This window comes from Haliotis rubra, unplaced genomic scaffold (genome assembly GCF_003918875.1).
Source record: "Haliotis rubra isolate DU_JTF1 unplaced genomic scaffold, ASM391887v1 Scf1219, whole genome shotgun sequence".
Taxonomy (NCBI): Eukaryota; Metazoa; Mollusca; class Gastropoda; order Lepetellida; family Haliotidae; genus Haliotis; species Haliotis rubra.
The window spans coordinates 208,466-227,969 of NW_025765136.1; the positions used below are offsets into that span (position 1 = coordinate 208,466).

The window sequence follows — 19,504 nt, forward strand, 5'->3', positions numbered from 1 at the left end:
AGTTTCCTGTGGTGGGATGGTTGATGGAAGTGTTGTCAGCCAGCATCAGGTAAAGTTTAGTCCCTAGAAAGTTTCCTGTGGTGGGATGGTTGATGGAAGTGTTGTTGGTCCAGCCAGCATCAGGTAAGCTTTAGTCACTAGGAAGTTCCCTGTGTCGGGATGGTTGATGGAAGTGTTGTCGGTCCAGCCAGCATCAGGTAAAGTTTAGTCCCTAGAAAGTTTCCTGTGGTGGGATGGTTGATGGAAGTGTTGTCAGCCAGCATCTGGTGAGGTTTAGTCCCTAGAAAGTTCCCTGTGGTGGGATGGTTGATGGAAGTGTTGTCGGCCCATCCAGCATCAGGTGAGCTTTAGTCCCTAGGAAGTTTACTGTGGTGGGATGGTTGATGGAAGTGTTGTTGGGTCAGTCAGCATCAGGTGAGTTTTAGTCCCTAGAAAGTTCCCTGTGGTGGGATGGTTGATGGAAGTGTTGTCGGGTCAGTCAGCATCAGGTGAGCTTAAGCCCCAAGAAGTTTGAGGGGGGTTGTCAAGAGTTTAGTATTAGTTTGTGCTCAATACGTAGCAGACCCCTGTGTTGGGAAAGCTGATGGAAGTGTTGTCTGGACAGCAAACATTGGTTAATGTACAGTACTTTGGTCCTCATGGTGAGGTGGTTTATAGAAATGTTTCAAACAAGAAGTTTGTTACTTTCTCAAGTTCTTTAAAGGAAGAGTCATTCTTCTGTGGAAGCTATGAAATCTTCTATCATTGTGACACTCCCTCACTCAGTTTTCAAACAGGTCCCCTTTGTCAGTGAGTGTATTTCTCTGCTAGGACTGACCAGCTGACTCCAGAAGTGTGGGACTACATCTTCTTCCAGGATGTCCCATTCCCAAAGAAGGAAGGTATACCCAGGGCCACGCTGGACAAGCTGAAGAATGAGTTCAACTATTGGTACCCCTTGGATGTCAGAGTGTCTGGCAAAGATCTTATCCCCAACCATCTGACCTACTTCATCTACAACCATTGTGCCATCTGGCCTGATGACAAGTAGGTGGTACAGTCATATGGCCTAGTGACAAGTATGTAGCTGTGTCATGTGGCCTAGTGACAAGTATGTAGCTGTGTCATGTGGCCTAGTGACAAGTATGTAACTGTGTCATGTGGCCTAGTGACAAGTATGTAGCTGTGTCATGTGGCCTAGTGACAAGTATGTCATGTGGCTGTGTCATGTGGCCTAGTGACAGACAAGTATGTAAGTATGTTGCCTGTGTCATGTGTGTGGCCTAGTGACAAGTATGTAGCTGTGTCATGTGGCCTGTGGCCTAGTGACAAGTATGTAGCTGTGTCAGTGACAAGTATGTAACTGTGTCATGTGTGGCCTAGTGACAAGTATGTAGCTGTGTCATGTGGCCTAGTGACAAATTATATTGCTGTGTCTAGTGACAAGTATGTAGCTGGCCTGTCATGTGGTCATGTAGCCTAGTGACAAGTATGTGTGCTGTGGCCTAGTCATGTGGCCTAGTGACAAGTATGTAGCTGTGTCATGTGGCCTAGTGACAGTCATATAGCCTAGTGACAAGTATGTAGCTGTGTCATGTGGCCTAGTGACAAGTATGTAGCTGTGTCATGTGGCCTAGTGACAAGTATGTAGCTGTGTCATGTGGCCTAGTGACAAGTATGTAGCTGTGTCATGTGGCCTAGTGACAAGTATGTAGCTGTGTCATGTGTCATGTGTCTGTGGCCAAGTGACAAGTATGTAGCTGTCATGTGGCCTAGTGACAAGTATGTAGCTGTGTCATGTGGCCTAGTGACAAGTATGTAGCTGTATCATGTGGCCTAGTGACAAGTATGTAGCTGTGTCATGTGGCCTAGTGACAAGTATGTAACTGTGTCATGTGGCCTAGTGACAAGTATGTAGCTGTATCATGTGGCCTAGTGACAAGTATGTAGCTGTGTCATGTGGCCTAGTGACAAGTATGTAGCTGATGTCATGTTCAACAAGGTCAATTGTGCAAAGAGAAATGGGTGATCACTTCAGAAAGGCTCTGTTGAACAGCCCTAGATACATTGTCATATCACATGATACCTGAAAGAGATGCTTTGAATCACATTGCCATCATTTGCCACAGACTCTCGCTTTCTTTTATAACAGATCTAAGTGGCCCAAGGGAGTACGAGTTAATGGCCACATCATGCTCAATTCTGAGAAGGTAAATAGAACAAATATAACCTTGGAAAAGAAGAGTGAATTTAGCTTTATGCTGCATTTAGCAATATTCAAGCAATATCACTGTGGGGGACACCAGAAATGGGCTTCACACATTGTACCCATGTGGGGAATCGAACCCGGGTCTTCGGCGTGATAAGCGAAAACTGTAACCACTTGAAAAGAAGAAACAGAATTGGTTAAGTTTTGGGGGCATGGGGTCTTGTGTTAGGGGTTACGGGTTTACGTGTTGGGTTGGGAATGGGGTATTGGGCCAAGTCAACGATGGTTCCAGACATTTTTTTGCAGGGCTGCTTCCCTCAGGCCTGCCAGAAACTTATGACTGTGATAACAATTATTATTTGTATTGAGTGAGTGAGTTTAGTTTTTCACTGCACTCAACAATATTCCAGCTATATGGTGGTGATCTGTAAATAATCGAGTCTGCACCAGACAATGTACTGATCAACAGCATGAGCATCGATCTACGCAATGGGGATATAATGACATTTGTCAACCAAGCCAGTGAGCCTGACCACCTGATCCCGTGTGTCACCTCTTACAACAAGCATGGATCACTGAAGATCAATCACAGGTTTTTAGAAGTTGTGAAGTACAATGCTTGATTATTTACAGACCGACACCATATAGCTGCGGCGTAAAACTAAACTCACTGTAGGCATCCAAAGTATCTCATTTATGTATAGTATCTCTTAGATGCACATGTATATACATAACATGTTCAGACAGGAGATTGCTATTTGATTCTTGTGGATATTTTGTACATTTTGTGTCAAAATGTCGAGGCATCAACAATCAAAAGTTCCATCATTCTCTATGTGTTAAGATGATGGTTCAGAGAACACTGTTTCATCACAACCAGTATCTTTGCAGATGTCCAAAGGCACAGGGAACTTCATGAGCCTGGATGATGCATTGGCCAAGTTCTCAGCTGATGGTATGTTGTCAGATGTTGTGACACTCTGGTTGCCAGGCTCCTGTGATTCTGAGTTTGAATCCCGAATCAATACTGCTTGGTTGATCACCACCTTGTTTGTGAGTTAGTGAGTGAGTGTGGAAACCTTGCTTACAAGACTGGAAATGGTCATCTACCTTTTGATAAACTTCAAGGATTCTGCTAGACAATGTCACAAGAATCTCTGCCGAAATATCACTCTACAAAATATAAGAATGTGTTATCCAGAAATTTGTTAGTATTGTACTTCACAACTTCTAAAAACCTGTGATTGATCTTCAGTGATCCATGCTTGTTGTAAGAGGTGACACACGGGATCAGGTGGTCAGGCTCGCTGACTTGGTTGACACATGTCATCATATCCCCATTGCGTAGATCGATGCTCATGCTGTTGATCATTGGATTGTCTGGTCCAGACTCGATTATTTACAGACCGCCGTCATGTGGTTGGAATATTGCTGAGTGTGGCATAAAGCTAAACTCACTCACTCACCCAAATTCTGAAATGCCACTCAAAGACAATATACTTCAAGGGAGACAACTTTCTAAAAAAATTTAAGAGCCTGGTTTGCTATAGATCTAGATGATTGGCTTTCACGCCTTAGTAAACTGGTCCTGTGTACTATCTTTGCATAGTGTTTGTTTCCTTTAACATGGGACATTTTATTGCTTGATATTAAGAATGTTATAATAAATCGGGACCGGTGTTGAATGGATGGATATGTTTTGTCCAGGCACAAGACTGTCTCTAGCTGATGCTGGAGATTCTGTGGAAGATGCCAACTTCATGGAGAAAATGGCTGATGCTGGCGTCCTGCGTCTGTACACCCTTTTGGAATGGGTCAAGAAAATTCTGGCCAATCAGGACACACTGAGGAAAGGCCCGTCGAGTGCCTACACATTCCACGATAATGTCTTCATTAGGTATTTGAGGGGAGGGTTTTCACACTGGGTTAGGCACATTTGTTGGGAGTATGTCAATATAATGACTGTATTAAACATCTGATGTGGTTGTATTTCGTATATCCGAGATACTCTCCTGTTATATTTCATGTATATCACAGAAAATTCTGACCATTTGATGACAAGACACTTTAAACTTAAAGGTTTTTCTTAAATTAACTTTTAAGTCAGTTTTACATGATAAATGATTAATTATTTGAGTATTTGGGTAATTCATACCCAAAGGGTTAGAATGAACCAAGTGAAAAGAATTCTTTTTCAAAAGAGATCCTCCTTGGGGTACATGTCCATTTTAATTCCTACAACAGTTGTAACTAAGTTTTCCAATGAAGAAGTCGTGTTTGTCTGTTCGGCCACCCCTACAGGGCCCCTGAGGGCCCCAACAGACAAGAGCAGGTAACTCTAAGCGTGAAGCTCATGCCTTACTTTTCATGCTGTCGTTCCTGTGGTAGGACATGTTCCTGTTGTCCAGTTGATTGGCTCCTGTAAGCGAGAGTGCTATGTTTAGTTAGTTTTCATTCAGTATTTGCTCAAGTATATTATGTGTCGTCGGGTGCAGGAGTCTAGTGTTCCACATGTGTTTCAAGTTACAGTCCATTTGAGTCAGAAACGGACCGATGAATTGCAAATTTTATCATTGTACAAAATTGCCACATAAATATAAATAGTACACATGTTTATCATTTACTAATACCCAACTCCGGACTCCACCAAAAAAGTTCTTTAAGAAACTATCATTACAATTTTGACACAGTTCACTATTTGTTACGAGGGAGGAGTGCAGAGAAAGGGACAGCCAGGTGTTAGAGAAGCACATGCACAAGTGCCCACCAAGTTATTGATTCATTAGCCTGTGCTGTGCCGTCTCCATCCTTTCTCGCACACCTGGCTGTCCCTTTCTCTGCACTCCTCCCTCGTAACGAATAGTGAACCGTGTCAAAATTGTAATGGTCAGTCGTTCTGGAATCGCCTCCAAGTGAGGGGAATTCCTTCATCAGTTGCAGACACAATTCTGGCTTCACGGAGGGATTCGACAAACGTTCAGTATGAGGATAGATGGGACTGTTATGTGCGCTGGTGTGTCGGCAGAGGGGTTCATGATCCCTTTTCTGCAGATCTCGTCTTGATGTCTTGATTGGAAGCCGGTCTTGCTGCTTCTAACATCAGAGGGTACTCCACGGCTATTTCTGCTTTTCACATTCCAGCAGATGTTGTACTTTGGGGGCAACACCCTCTTGTACACCGCATTTAGCAGGTGTGGACAGAATCCGTCTTGCGAATTCAGTGGTTGGGAGGCAGATGCGCTATGAGCCAATTAGGCTATAAGCTTGGCAGCTGTCGTCCCTCCCCTTAGCCACGCCCCTGCCTGATTGACAGTGGCGGTCAGGTGATAGGGTAAGGGTGTTTTATTTTTCTGTCTGCTAGATTGAAGAATTCCACTTATGTTTGGGTTTCTTATGGCAGACAGAATAACAATTCCAACACTACATCTCTTGAAGTCTGTCTTATGCTTATATGTACCCCAAGGAGGATCTCTTTGGAAAAAGAATCGATCAAACCTGTAGAGGTTTGTGATTATGTGAAAAGAGTCCTCCTTGGGGTAGGGCCGCCAACCTCCCCTCATTGGCTGTTGGGGCCCTCAGGGGCCCTGTAGGGGTGGCCGAACAAGACAAAAAAGAGTTTTTTGTTTTGTAAATATTTTCATTGGAAAATATAGTTACAACTGTCGTAGGATTTAAAATGGACATTTTAATGCTTATATGTGCCCCTAGGAGGACACTTTTCAAAGAATCGGAAACCTCTGCAAGTTTGATTGAATTTATGTGCACAAGTGAATCAATTAAGTCATGTGGACTAATTAATGATCTCATTTGAATTGATTTTATGAATCTGTAAGAATAATGTATAACTGTCAAGTTCTACTTGAAATTCTGACTCAAGTTTCTTGAAAACAGAATGATTCATTGGTTTTAATGCCACTTGTTCCCTTCTTCAGTGAAATGTACAAGGCCATAGCTGAGACGAAGGCTAACTATGACAATTACCTCTTCAAAGATGCTCTCAGGACAGGCTTTTTTGAGTTCCAGGTAAACTTACATTCTTACAATCTTATACTGTTAATCCTATTACTGCTACTGTATTTAAACTGCTTTAGGTTCAGCATTTAGGCCTTTGTAACAATGCTTGACAAGGAAAATCTAATTACTGAGCAGCTTGTGTTTGTTTGACCCCTGCTTACCTCCCCTGAACTGTGGTCATGATCAATACAGGGCTGGTTGTCTTTAGGGTAGAAGATGGTGTACCTGTAACAAAATGTACCTGATGTATATTTAGAACATCAGTCTGTTTACACATGTACAAGAGACATTATTCTTCGGAGGAAGTCCTTACCCAAGTCAACCGACATGTATCCACAGAGATGCCAACCCATACGATTTTATAGTATTCGTTACGAATAAACAACACAAAATACCCGACTACGATATCAGTAAAAATATACGATTTTAAAACAAAATACATCAAATTAAATCATCAAATTGCATATGTACCATACACAACAAATCTCAACCACATCTTATTCAGTATCAAGCTATTATTATATTACCGTATATTACCGTCTATAAGACGACTCCATCAATACGACGACCCCCAAACTTGACCCTTAAAATCAGTGTCAAAATGGTATGTTTCGTGCATAAGTCGATCCCCCGCGATGGGGTCCTAATTGTGGCAAACACAGACCGCAGACAACTGGCAGTTACCAATAATTATAACTTTGGTCCACATTATTCAAAGAATTCACGATCATATATATTACGTCTACTTGCGGATCAAAACGAAGTGTAGTTGCTTTTTTTGGTCCTCAAAATTCGGCTTATAGACGGTAATATATGGTACTTACTACTGATTTAGGTGAGTACAACGTTAATAACAAGTTCTCAGAGCAGCTATATATTCTTGGCCAAAAAATGCTAAGTTTGCAGCAGTTTTTGGCCAAAATACTTATTGGGCTAAATTAGGGTTGGCATCTCTGTATCCATTACAAATGTTTGTTGTTTAAAGCCGCACTCTGTAATATGTCTGCTATGTGACAGCGGTCTGTTTTTGAGTCTGGACCAGATCATCCAGTGCTTGACATCTTCAGGTTCAATCCATACCACGACATGCATTAGCTAAGTGAGTGAGCTTGAACTCCTGATCCAGTTGGTAGGGCTGGGACAATTTACCGATAAGTCACGATACATTTAAGTTTGATACAGCTATCGTATCGTCGACTTGTGTATTGATACAAAACGGTACACTTTTTTTTTCAAAACAGTATGATCTTAAACATGCTAAAGTACTTATTTAGAGAAAATATGTAAGTATGATAGAGTTACTTGTTTGTTTGTTACAATAGTGTTATTGTTATACACAAATACCTTGGAATATATCATTTTAAATCTTAATACTGTGTCATGCTTTCAAGGTGTATGTATCGTGATGTGTATCGTATCGCAGGTAAATTATCGCGATACGTATCGTATTGTGACATAGTGTATTGTCCCAGCCATACCAGCTGGTCACTCTCCCAGGCGCGCACCTGAGTGTGGCTTGGCCTGGCGTTCGCCTCACTGCTCACCTCCCAAGCGTTCCCCTCGGCACTCATGCTCTCCCTGGTGCTCTCCCATACGTGATGCACGCTCCTCGCCTTTTTTGGACGCTTCTCAGGCTCAATATAAAGTTGGTGATAGACACTAAACTCCGCAGGACTTTGTAACCTCTTTCAGTTCTCACCTCGGCCACGGAGACCATGTCACAGGATCTCACTGAGAATGAGGACAATCCTTCACGTTTGGATCACCTAACTACCATGTTCCGGTAGCAGGCAGTAACTTCTAACGTGGTAGATCACATCCGTTCAGCGCTTGCCACCGCCACAGTGATTCGTAGGACTGCTTTGCTTTCTTCATGTACCGAGCAGGAGGAATATAAAAAGAGACTTATGTGTGCCCCGTTCTCAGACCCAACTTTGTTTGCAGACAAGCTTCCAGACGTTTTCTCGGAACACACCTCACTGACGCAGACAGAGATTGCACTCAGGTCTTTTCGGCACTTTGTCAACTTATTAGCTCCAGCTTCCAGTAATACCAACCTCTGACAGTCTAGGAGGTCGTCTGTTCATGGAGCCCCTAGAGGTCACGACAGAGGTTCCAATGACTTTCAACGTCGCCCCACTGGCAAACAGAGAGAAAAGACCAGCAAGACCGGCAAGCCCAAATACAAGCAACGCTGATGTCATGGACAATCACGACTGGGAGCTCTTGCCCCCAGTCGTCCATATCTCTGCAATATACCTGTAGGCGGGAGACTTGGGTCTTCTGGCCCAACTGGACATTCCTGGGAGACCCTTTTGTAACCAATATTCTCAAGACAGGCTACAAGTTGCCAATAGCCAAGTCGCCACCTCTGACCACCCTGCCTCGGTCATGTGAGTATTCCAGCGTTCAACACCAGCACCTTTTAACCAACATCTAGTCGTTGCTGGATGAGAGAGCCATAGAACAAGTGATAGAGCCCAGCAACTCCCCAGGGTTTTACTCTCAAAAGATGAGGATGATACACAACATGGCGGTTTTCAACAAGCTGTACCTTTCGGAGCCGCCAAATTTCCTGATGATATCACTGGTCCATCTTCGTGCCAAACTGTCCCCCCCAGGATTGGCTGGTTAGTCTGGACCTTCAGGATGCTTACTTATATCTTCCCATCTATCAACCTCACTGGAAGTTCCTCAGGGTATTTTTCGATGGCCAACATTACCAGTGGAAAGTCCTGCCGTTTGGAATTTCCACGTCCCCGTGGCTATTCACTTGGATCACAGCGCCGATTGCCCGGTATCTCCATCTTCGGGGGATAGAGTTTGATCTGTAGATTGACAGCTCTATCATGAGCCACAAGGAGTGCCTGCTGCTACACAGACAGAGGGATTTTAGGTTCAAGCTCTTCCACCAACTCGGATGGATTATCAACCTAAAAAAATCCCGCTTAGCAAAATCTCAACAGCTGACATTCGTAGGGGGTTTGTTCCTGACAGACCAAGACCTTCTGCGGGTTCCACCAGACAGATGGCAGAGGATCCTTAGCCTCACTCTTCGGGGTCTGTCACACGCGCTTAAGCTCAGGGAATGGCAGTTCCTCCTAGGTCTTTTGACGTCGGCTTAGGATCTTACCCGCAGAGGGAGATTGATGCTCAGGACCCTTCAACGGTTCCTCTCACCATTCATCCTGTTAGACGACCTCAGGTCGAGATGTTTGCTGCCCCTTCATCTTCGTGATTTCCTGCGATGGTGGACAATTGAGTCGAATGTCTGCGGCGGAGTCTCCTTGACCGAGTTCACACACGACCGTGAACTGTTTGTGGACACCTCTCTGCAAGGTTTGGGTGCTCACCTGGCAGGGCTGTGGTCAACCGCACAGCAACAACCTAGAAACTCCAGGCTGTCATCCTAGCCATTCAGCACTGGATTCATTTACTACGGGACATCCTGCTCTTGTTTGCTTCAGACAATTCGACAGTGATCTGGTTGATCCGCAACCAGGTAACAACCATCTCGGGCCATCTTCTGGATCAGATGTTTCATTTGTTTCAACTCCTGGTCGACAACAACATCTAGATCAGAGCTCGTCACATCCCATGTTGCAGGAATGTCCTGGCAGACACTACCTCCGCAACACTTGTCATCTGAAGGGTGGTACGATCTCCACCTATTTGGCAGCCCTCAATTCTGTGCTGGCCGTCAAGTCTGATAGGAAGGTCTCCAAGATTCTTTGGCCATGCTGAAAACTTATAAGTTGGAGGATCAGAAGTCCAAGTTCCGATCTCCAGCTTGGGACCTCAACTTGGTTCTACTACACCTTCATGGTCATCCTTATGAGCCTTTGGCTGAGGCCTCTTTCGAGGATTTGTCCAGGAAAACAGTCTTTCTCCTGGCTCTTGCTACTGCAACTGATTAACATTCGTCACCACTCGCCTCTTTCCATAACCTCCAAGAAGACTCGTCCCCCACTCGATACTTGTTATGTGCGAAAATACGACCAACCAATCAGATCGCGCGTAAGTGAGCATGGTGCTTTGATAAAAATAATCCCGAGTACTTAAATCGTTTATGGCATTATGTCATTGTTTAAAAAATCATGAAAAATATATATCGTCATATTGAAAGTACAAAGAATGTAGCTAAAAGGATTTTGCTGCCTATTATGAAGTTTTTAATAAGAATCATGCGATTGACGGTGAGAGATTCAAATACAGGCACGTGCGTTTGTTGACATAACTGCTCTCCTGGGTCCAACTGAGTGTATTTCCGACGATCTTGCGGGCTTATTATGCAGATTGTACGTGCACTTCGACCAATTTTAGGAAATGTAATTATAATCGCTACGAGTTTCAAAACAATAATATTGTATTTGTATGTAACTAATCAAACTTAATCTTTAACATTGGGCTTATATGTCATATCTCTGGGGATATTTTAGTCTGACGTTTTTTTGGTCATTCATATTTTTTTCAGCGAATTCATTTAAAATTCCACCAAGGGTGTGACAGCAAGGTTACACGAATGTTCAGTTTGAGAAATATTTTAAAGTCATTTTTGAGTATCTGCTTTGGGATTTAATGTAGCTGAATTTTGTTTATTTTATTTGTATATTCAATAAAACAAATCCCATTTGTGATGATTAAACCCTATTAAGAACCCTATTAATTAACATAATTGGAAATACAAGGTGAACAGCTGGTAATAATTACATTAGAATATGTCTTTAACAAATATGTTTTTCTCCTTTTAGTTGTATCAAAGAGCAGTGTAGGAAAGATAGCCCGTCCCAACGTCCGAGACGGGTGAATTTTGTGGAGGACGGGTTAAACAAATATCTAGTCCGTCCTCATGTCGGGTCAATTTTAGCAAACCAATGACATATATATAATGCTTATAACCTTTTTGAATATTTACTGCCGAAGGTGTTTTATTTATATTTGGAGGACAGGCTAGATTTTGGCAGGACTGGTAAAAAATTTGACCTGCCAGTCCTGTGGACAGGCTAGATTTTCTACATCTTTCCTACACTGCAAAGAGGTTTAATTCTTTAAAATAAATAAGTGCAAAAAAACAAAAACAACAACCTAGCAATACAATGTACATGTGCTTCGGTGATTTTTTGAAACATTGGAATCAAACAGGGATAGAGTTATCGTTCTTGTTTAAAGTTGTTCTGATGTTCATGCGCCAATATGAAATCCTTCCAGAGGGGCACAAGTCGCTATTCGGGTTGTCCCGGAAAAACACGAGTTGATCACGAATGACTGAGTAAGTGAGCTTCATGCCATAGACGTCACCAGGATTCGGTTTGAACAGACTCGTAAGACTTCCATCCATTTGGGTCTTCTCTGGGATGTTATTGCCAAGAACCACTTGCCTGGACAACAGAACTGATTGTTTGTCATTCCTCATTTGTCCTCTATAGTGGGAAGGGATGAGTCCCGTGAGGGCCCTCAAAGAGTACATCGGGAAATCATCAGTCAGGAGAAGCTCGAGGAAACGTCTTTTCATCCTGTTCTCTTCTGCGACGAAGGGTGAGGTAAACAAGAACACCATCGCTTTGTGGCTTCGCTCGACCATCCTCGCAGCCTACGACTCATTTGGTTTGCCTCACCCCACCACCAACAACCCACATGAGATCTGGGCCTTAGCATCTACCATTGTGCTTAACAGGAACTGTTCTGTCCCAACCATTATGGAGGGGTGTTTTTGGAAATCTAACACAGTTTTCGACAGCCATTATCTCTGGGATTTTGGCGGTCAAGGATGTTCAGGGACTTGAGTCCTTTGGCCCGCTAGTGGTAGCTCAGCAACTGGGTGATCATCTTTTTTTCCTCACTTCAGTGGTTTATTATAAGGTTTACCCATGTTTTCTCGTGTTGTTCTCCTTATAGGGGTTCTACAGGTGGTTTACTGTTCTTGTCTCATTGGTTCCAGATTCAACACCAAGACAGTTTCCATGTCCACATCTGTGTGGTTTTTGGTCCTCACTTGAGACCGACCCTCCTACCTCACTGTCAGATCAACATGCACATTACCATGAGGTAAGGCAAGTTAAAAATTTATTAAAAATCTAAATGTTTGAGATATTTAAATACTTACCTTACCTCATGGCATTCTACGCCCTCCCTACGTTGTAGCATTTTCCTCTCCACCTCTCAGACTTTAGGATTCCGGATAAAGTGATGTGTTCTCATTGTCACATGACGAGACGCGCGGCGGACAAGATCGACACGTTACTGGTTTCATGGTAGAATTCAACACGGATACTTATCAATCACGTTTCCAATATTTGTATCGGATGAGCAAAGGTAATATGCACATTACCATGAGGCAAGACAAGTATTTAAATATCTAAAATATTTAGATTTTAATAATTTCGCTGTACAGAGGTATGTCCCCTGGAGTCATAAGAAACCTGTCATTACAGTTTCAAATTATGTTTTTGACACAGTAATTTTACTCAGGGTTTCACCAAACATCTGAGACCTAAAAGGCTTTCTTCCCATATTATTCTGACACCATTATCTAACTGCAATACTGTTGAGAGTGACGTTAAACACAACTCACTTGGGCTGTCATTTAAATTTGAGTTTCTTACCTTGATTTGTTGACACACTAAGAGATATTTAACACTTATCATTTTAATCAATATGTTGGCAAAGCAAGTAGTAGACTCAATTCCCCTTAGGGTTTAGGGGTTAGATAGGACCTGGAACCTTTGCTTGTCGAAATGGACTTGGTAGTCAAGCACTGAACATTGAAAAGATCTGTTTGCAAACAAGCATGGATGTTTTTTCAAGACAAAGAATTAATATATGTATATCAGGAATGTTATTTGGGGGGTATTTGGTATCATCACTGCTAAAGAGTGAGTGAGTGAGTTTAGTTTTACGCCACACTCAACAATATTCCAGTGATATGGCGGCGGTCTGTAAATAATCAAGTCTGGACCAGACAATCCAGTGATCAACAGCATGAGCATCAATCTTCACAACTGGGATGCGATGACGTGTCAACCAAGTCAGCAAGCCTGACCACCCGATCCCGTTAGTCGCCTTCTTACGACAAGCATGGGTTACCGAAGACCAATTCTAGCCCTGATCTTCACGTGTCCATTGCTAAAGAAGTATGTGGATATAGTAAAATAATTCATTCGAAAAATGTGTTTAAAAACAAATAAGCATGGATGTGTTTCATGACAGAGAATCTTTTAAAGTATATATTTAGAATGTTAGTTTTGGGGTATTTGGTATCATCTTTGCTAAAGGAGTAATCACATGTAGTAATGGTGTGAATGTTGTGTTTTTATATTCCCTATGTGTGATTTCAGGCCATCCGTAACAAGTACCGGGAGGTGGAGATGGAGGGGATGCACCGTGACCTCGTGCTGCACTTCATTGAGTTACAGGTCCTCATGCTGGCTCCACTGTGCCCTCACATCAGTGAACACATCTGGGGGCTGCTCGGAAAGGTCAGTACCACGTATGCAAGAGGAGAGTTGGCAACTTCTGGGTTGCCATGGAATGAAAGTTCATTTCTTGCCTTGCATCCGTCCTGGACTTAATACTAGCAGACTTTTATTCACTCATTCTGTTGCTTGGGCAGGTCGGTACCCTGGATGCAAGAGGACGGTTTGTCATTCTGTGAAATATATGTACCTCAAAGACTTGTTAGACCAACCGTCTGTCACACAGAAATGCAGAATCATGAAACTTTGTCTCTGTTCTTCCAAAATGACTTCTGGTTTATATCTATTAGATTCTGGATTCTGGGTTTGGATCCACAAAGCATTCATACCACTATGACATTCCTAGGCCTATGGTGAACTGTAGAGTTACAACAGGTCGTAACGATGCAAACACTTTGTGGATTAGGACCCAGGAGCCTAATCTCTCTGATGTAGTGGATCCGGAGGGCAGGTCAGGACTCAGGAGCCTAAACTGTCTGATGTAGTGGATCAGGCGGGCTGATTCAGGACCCAGTAACCTAAACTCTCTGATGTAGTGGACCAGGTGGGCTGGTTCAGGAGCTAGGAGCCTAAAGTCTCTGATGTAGTGGATCAGGTGGGCTGATTCAGGACCCAGGAGCCTAAAGTCTCTGATGTAGTGGATCAGGTGGGCTGGTTCAGGAGCTAGGAGCCTAAACTCTCTGATTAGTGGACCAGGTGGGCTGGTTCAGGAGCTAGGAGCCTAAAGTCTCTGATGTAGTGGATCAGGTGGGCTGATTCAGGACCCAGGAGCCTAAAGTCTCTGATGTAGTGGATCAGGTGGGCTGGTTCAAGAGCTAGGAGCCTAAACTCTCTGATGTAGTGGACCAGGTGGGCTGATTCAGGACCCAGGAGCCTAAAGTCTCTGATGTAGTGGATCAGGTGGGCTGGTTCAGGAGCTAGGAGCCTAAAGTCTCTGATGTAGTGGATCAGGTGGGCTGATTCAGGACCCAGGAGCCTAAAGTCTCTGATGTAGTGGATCAGGTGGGCTGGTTCAGGAGCTAGGAGCCTAAACTCTCTGATGTAGTGGATCAGGTGGGCTGATTCAGGACCCAGGAGCCTAAAGTCTCTGATGTAGTGGATCAGGTGGGCTGGTTCAGGAGCTAGGAGCCTAAACTCTTTGTTGTAGTGGATCAGGCCGGATGGTTCAGGAGCTAGGAGCCTAAACTCTCTGATGTAGTGGATCAGGCCGGATGGTTCGGGGACTAGGAGCCTAAACTCCCTGATGTAGTGGATTAGATGGGCAGGTTCAGGAGCTAGGAACCTAAACTCTCTGTTGTAGTGGATCAGGCCGGATGGTTCAGGAGCTAGGAACCTAAACTCTCTGATGTAGTGGATCAGGTGGGTTGGTTCAGGGACTAGGAGCCTAAACTCTCTGTTGTAGTGGATCAGGCCGGATGGTTCAGGGACTAGGAGCCTAAACTCCCTGATGTAGTGGATTAGATGGGCAGGTTCAGGAGCTAGGAGCCTAAACTCTCTGTTGTAGTGGATCAGGCCGGATGGTTCGGGGACTAGGAGCCTAAACTCCCTGATGTAGTGGATTAGATGGGCAGGTTCAGGAGCTAGGAACCTAAACTCTCTGTTGTAGTGGATCAGGCCGGATGGTTCAGGAGCTAGGAACCTAAACTCTCTGATGTAGTGGATCAGGTGGGCTGGTTCAGGGACTAGGAGCCTAAACTCTCTGTTGTAGTGGATCAGGCCGGATGGTTCAGGGACTAGGAGCCTAAACTCCCTGATGTAGTGGATCAGGTGGGCTGGTTCAGGAGCTAGGAGCCTAAACTCTCTGATGTAGTGGATGAGGTGGGCTGGTTCAGGAGCTAGGAACCTAAACTCTCGGATGTAGTGGATCAGGACGGCTGGTTCAGGAGCTAGGAGCCTAAACTCTCTGATGGAGTGGACCAGGTGGGCTGGTTCAGGAGCTAGGAGCCTAAACTCTCTGTTGTAGTGGATCAGGCCGGATGGTTCAGGAGCTAGGAGCCTAAACTCTTTGTTGTAGTGGATCAGGCCGGATGGTTCAGGAGCTAGGAACCTAAACTCTCTGATGTCGTGGACCAGGCAGTCTGGTTCAGGAGTTAGGGAGCCTAAACTCTCTGATGTAGTGAATCACGTGGGCTGGTTCAGGAGCTAGGAGCCTAAACTCCCTGTTGTAGTGGACCAGGTGGGCTTGTTCAGGAGCTAGGAGCCTAAACTCTCTGATGTAGTGGAGCAGGTGGGCTGGTTCAGGACCCAAGAGCCTAAACTCTCTGATGTAGTGGAGCAGGTGGGCTGGTTCAGGAGCTAGGAGCCCTAAACTCTCTGATGTAGTGGATCAGGTGGGCTGGTTCAAGAGCTAGGAGCCTAAACTCTCTGATGTAGTGGATCAGGTGGGCTGGTTCAGTAGCTAGGAACCTAAACTCTCTGATGTAGTGGACCAGGCAGTCTGGTTCAGGAGCTAGGAGCCTAAAATCTCTGATGTAGTGGATCAGGTGGGCTGGTTCAGGAGCTAGGAGCCTAAACTCCCTGATGTAGTGGATCAGGTGGGCTGGTTCAGGAGCTAGGAGCCTAAACTCTCTGATGTAGTGGACCAGGCAGTCTGGTTCAGGAGCTAGGAACCTAAACTCTCTGTTGTAGTGGATCAGGTGGGCTGGTTCAGTAGCTAGGAACCTAAACTCTCTGATGTAGTGGACCAGGCAGTCTGGTTCAGGAGCTAGGAGCCTAAAATCTCTGATGTAGTGGATCAGGTGGGCTGGTTCAGGAGCTAGGAGCCTAAACTCCCTGATGTAGTGGATCAGGTGGGCTGGTTCAGGAGCTAGGAGCCTAAACTCTCTGATGTAGTGGACCAGGCAGTCTGGTTCAGGAGCTAGGACCTAAACTCTCTGATGTAGTGGATCAGGTGGGCTGGTTCAGTAGCTAGGAACCTAAACTCTCTGATGTAGTGGACCAGGCAGTCTGGTTCAGGAGCTAGGAGCCTAAACTCCCTGATGTAGTGGATCAGGTGGGCTGGTTCAGGAGCTAGGAGCCTAAACTCCCTGATGTAGTGGATCAGGTGGGCTGGTTCAGGAGCTAGGAGCCTAAACTCTCTGATGTAGTGGACCAGGTGGGCTGGTTCAGTGTATCAGAAGTTCATTGCATGTTGTGTATCTTTAACTCACTCTGTTCTGTTTCCCAGCCTGATAGCATCATGAAAGCGTTGTGGCCTGTCGGAGGAGAGGTCGACATGAAGTTGGTCCAGGCATCTGAATATATCACTGATGCTGCCAACGAATTCCGCATCCGTCTCAAGGTGTACACAGCACCAGGCAAAGGGAAGGTAAGGTGTCGAAAGGCAGATCCAGGTTAGAATTGGTCTGGAGGAACTCATGCTTTTCGTAAGAGGCGACTAACAGGATCGGGTGGTCAGGCTCGTTGACATGGTCAATGCATGCCAACATGTCCGACTTGCATTGATTGCTCATGATGTCAATCACTTGATTGTCTGGTCAAGATGCACCGTGACCTCGTGCTGCACTTCATTGAGTTACAGGTCCTCATGCTGGCTCCACTGTGCCCTCACATCAGTGAACACATCTGGGGGCTGCTCGGAAAGGTCAGTACCACGTATGCAAGAGGAGAGTTGGCAACTTCTGGGTTGCCATGGAATGAAAGTTCATTTCTTGCCTTGCATCCGTCCTGGACTTAATACTAGCAGACTTTTATTCACTCATTCTGTTGCTTGGGCAGGTCGGTACCCTGGATGCAAGAGGACGGTTTGTCATTCTGTGAAATATATGTACCTCAAAGACTTGTTAGACCAACCGTCTGTCACACAGAAATGCAGAATCATGAAACTTTGTCTCTGTTCTTCCAAAATGACTTCTGGTTTATATCTATTAGATTCTGGATTCTGGGTTTGGATCCACAAAGCATTCATACCACTATGACATTCCTAGGCCTATGGTGAACTGTAGAGTTACAACAGGTCGTAACGATGCAAACACTTTGTGGATTAGGACCCAGGAGCCTAATCTCTCTGATGTAGTGGATCCGGAGGGCAGGTCAGGACTCAGGAGCCTAAACTGTCTGATGTAGTGGATCAGGCGGGCTGATTCAGGACCCAGTAACCTAAAAACTCTCTGATGTAGTGGACCAGGTGGGCTGGTTCAGGAGCTAGGAGCCCTAAAGTCTCTGATGTAGTGGATCAGGTGGGCTGATTCAGGACCCAGGAGCCTAAAGTCTCTGATGTAGTGGATCAGGTGGGCTGGTTCAGGAGCTAGGAGCCTAAACTCTCTGATTAGTGGACCAGGTGGGCTGGTTCAGGAGCTAGGAGCCTAAAGTCTCTGATGTAGTGGATCAGGTGGGCTGATTCAGGACCCAGGAGCCTAAAGTCTCTGATGTAGTGGATCAGGTGGGCTGGTTCAAGAGCTAGGAGCCTAAACTCTCTGATGTAGTGGACCAGGTGGGCTGATTCAGGACCCAGGAGCCTAAAGTCTCTGATGTAGTGGATCAGGTGGGCTGGTTCAGGAGCTAGGAGCCTAAAGTCTCTGATGTAGTGGATCAGGTGGGCTGATTCAGGACCCAGGAGCCTAAAGTCTCTGATGTAGTGGATCAGGTGGGCTGGTTCAGGAGCTAGGAGCCTAAACTCTCTGATGTAGTGGATCAGGTGGGCTGATTCAGGACCCAGGAGCCTAAAGTCTCTGATGTAGTGGATCAGGTGGGCTGGTTCAGGAGCTAGGAGCCTAAACTCTTTGTTGTAGTGGATCAGGCCGGATGGTTCAGGAGCTAGGAGCCTAAACTCTCTGATGTAGTGGATCAGGCCGGATGGTTCGGGGACTAGGAGCCTAAACTCCCTGATGTAGTGGATTAGATGGGCAGGTTCAGGAGCTAGGAACCTAAACTCTCTGTTGTAGTGGATCAGGCCGGATGGTTCAGGAGCTAGGAACCTAAACTCTCGGATGTAGTGGATCAGGTGGGTTGGTTCAGGGACTAGGAGCCTAAACTCTCTGTTGTAGTGGATCAGGCCGGATGGTTCAGGGACTAGGAGCCTAAACTCCCTGATGTAGTGGATTAGATGGGCAGGTTCAGGAGCTAGGAGCCTAAACTCTCTGTTGTAGTGGATCAGGCCGGATGGTTCGGGGACTAGGAGCCTAAACTCCCTGATGTAGTGGATTAGATGGGCAGGTTCAGGAGCTAGGAACCTAAACTCTCTGTTGTAGTGGATCAGGCCGGATGGTTCAGGAGCTAGGAACCTAAACTCTCTGATGTAGTGGATCAGGTGGGCTGGTTCAGGGACTAGGAGCCTAAACTCTCTGTTGTAGTGGATCAGGCCGGATGGTTCAGGGACTAGGAGCCTAAACTCCCTGATGTAGTGGATCAGGTGGGCTGGTTCAGGAGCTAGGAGCCTAAACTCTCTGATGTAGTGGATGAGGTGGGCTGGTTCAGGAGCTAGGAACCTAAACTCTCGGATGTAGTGGATCAGGACGGCTGGTTCAGGAGCTAGGAGCCTAAACTCTCTGATGGAGTGGACCAGGTGGGCTGGTTCAGGAGCTAGGAGCCTAAACTCTCTGTTGTAGTGGATCAGGCCGGATGGTTCAGGAGCTAGGAGCCTAAACTCTTTGTTGTAGTGGATCAGGCCGGATGGTTCAGGAGCTAGGAACCTAAACTCTCTGATGTCGTGGACCAGGCAGTCTGGTTCAGGAGTTAGGAGCCTAAACTCTCTGATGTAGTGAATCACGTGGGCTGGTTCAGGAGCTAGGAGCCTAAACTCCCTGTTGTAGTGGACCAGGTGGGCTTGTTCAGGAGCTAGGAGCCTAAACTCTCTGATGTAGTGGAGCAGGTGGGCTGGTTCAGGACCCAA

At 45.3% G+C, this 19,504-nt stretch overlaps 1 protein-coding gene across 2 annotated transcripts in view; it reads left to right on the forward strand.

The window, feature by feature from the left end:
• Positions 1-19,504, forward strand: part of LOC124265858 (leucine--tRNA ligase, cytoplasmic-like) — a 62,621-nt gene that overhangs the window by 34,931 nt on the left and 8,186 nt on the right. Inside the window, exons 18-24 of one of the 2 annotated variants that reach the window (XM_046700700.1) lie at positions 811-1,026; positions 2,132-2,189; positions 3,080-3,143; positions 3,896-4,085; positions 6,121-6,211; positions 13,537-13,677; positions 16,841-16,981. In XM_046700700.1, coding sequence (XP_046556656.1) covers positions 811-1,026; positions 2,132-2,189; positions 3,080-3,143; positions 3,896-4,085; positions 6,121-6,211; positions 13,537-13,677; positions 16,841-16,981 — 901 coding nt within the window. Of the gene's footprint in view, positions 1-810; positions 1,027-2,131; positions 2,190-3,079; positions 3,144-3,895; positions 4,086-6,120; positions 6,212-13,536; positions 13,678-16,840; positions 16,982-17,194; positions 17,258-19,504 lie in introns of both variants that reach the window. The other variant, XM_046700701.1, reaches the window with a different exon arrangement.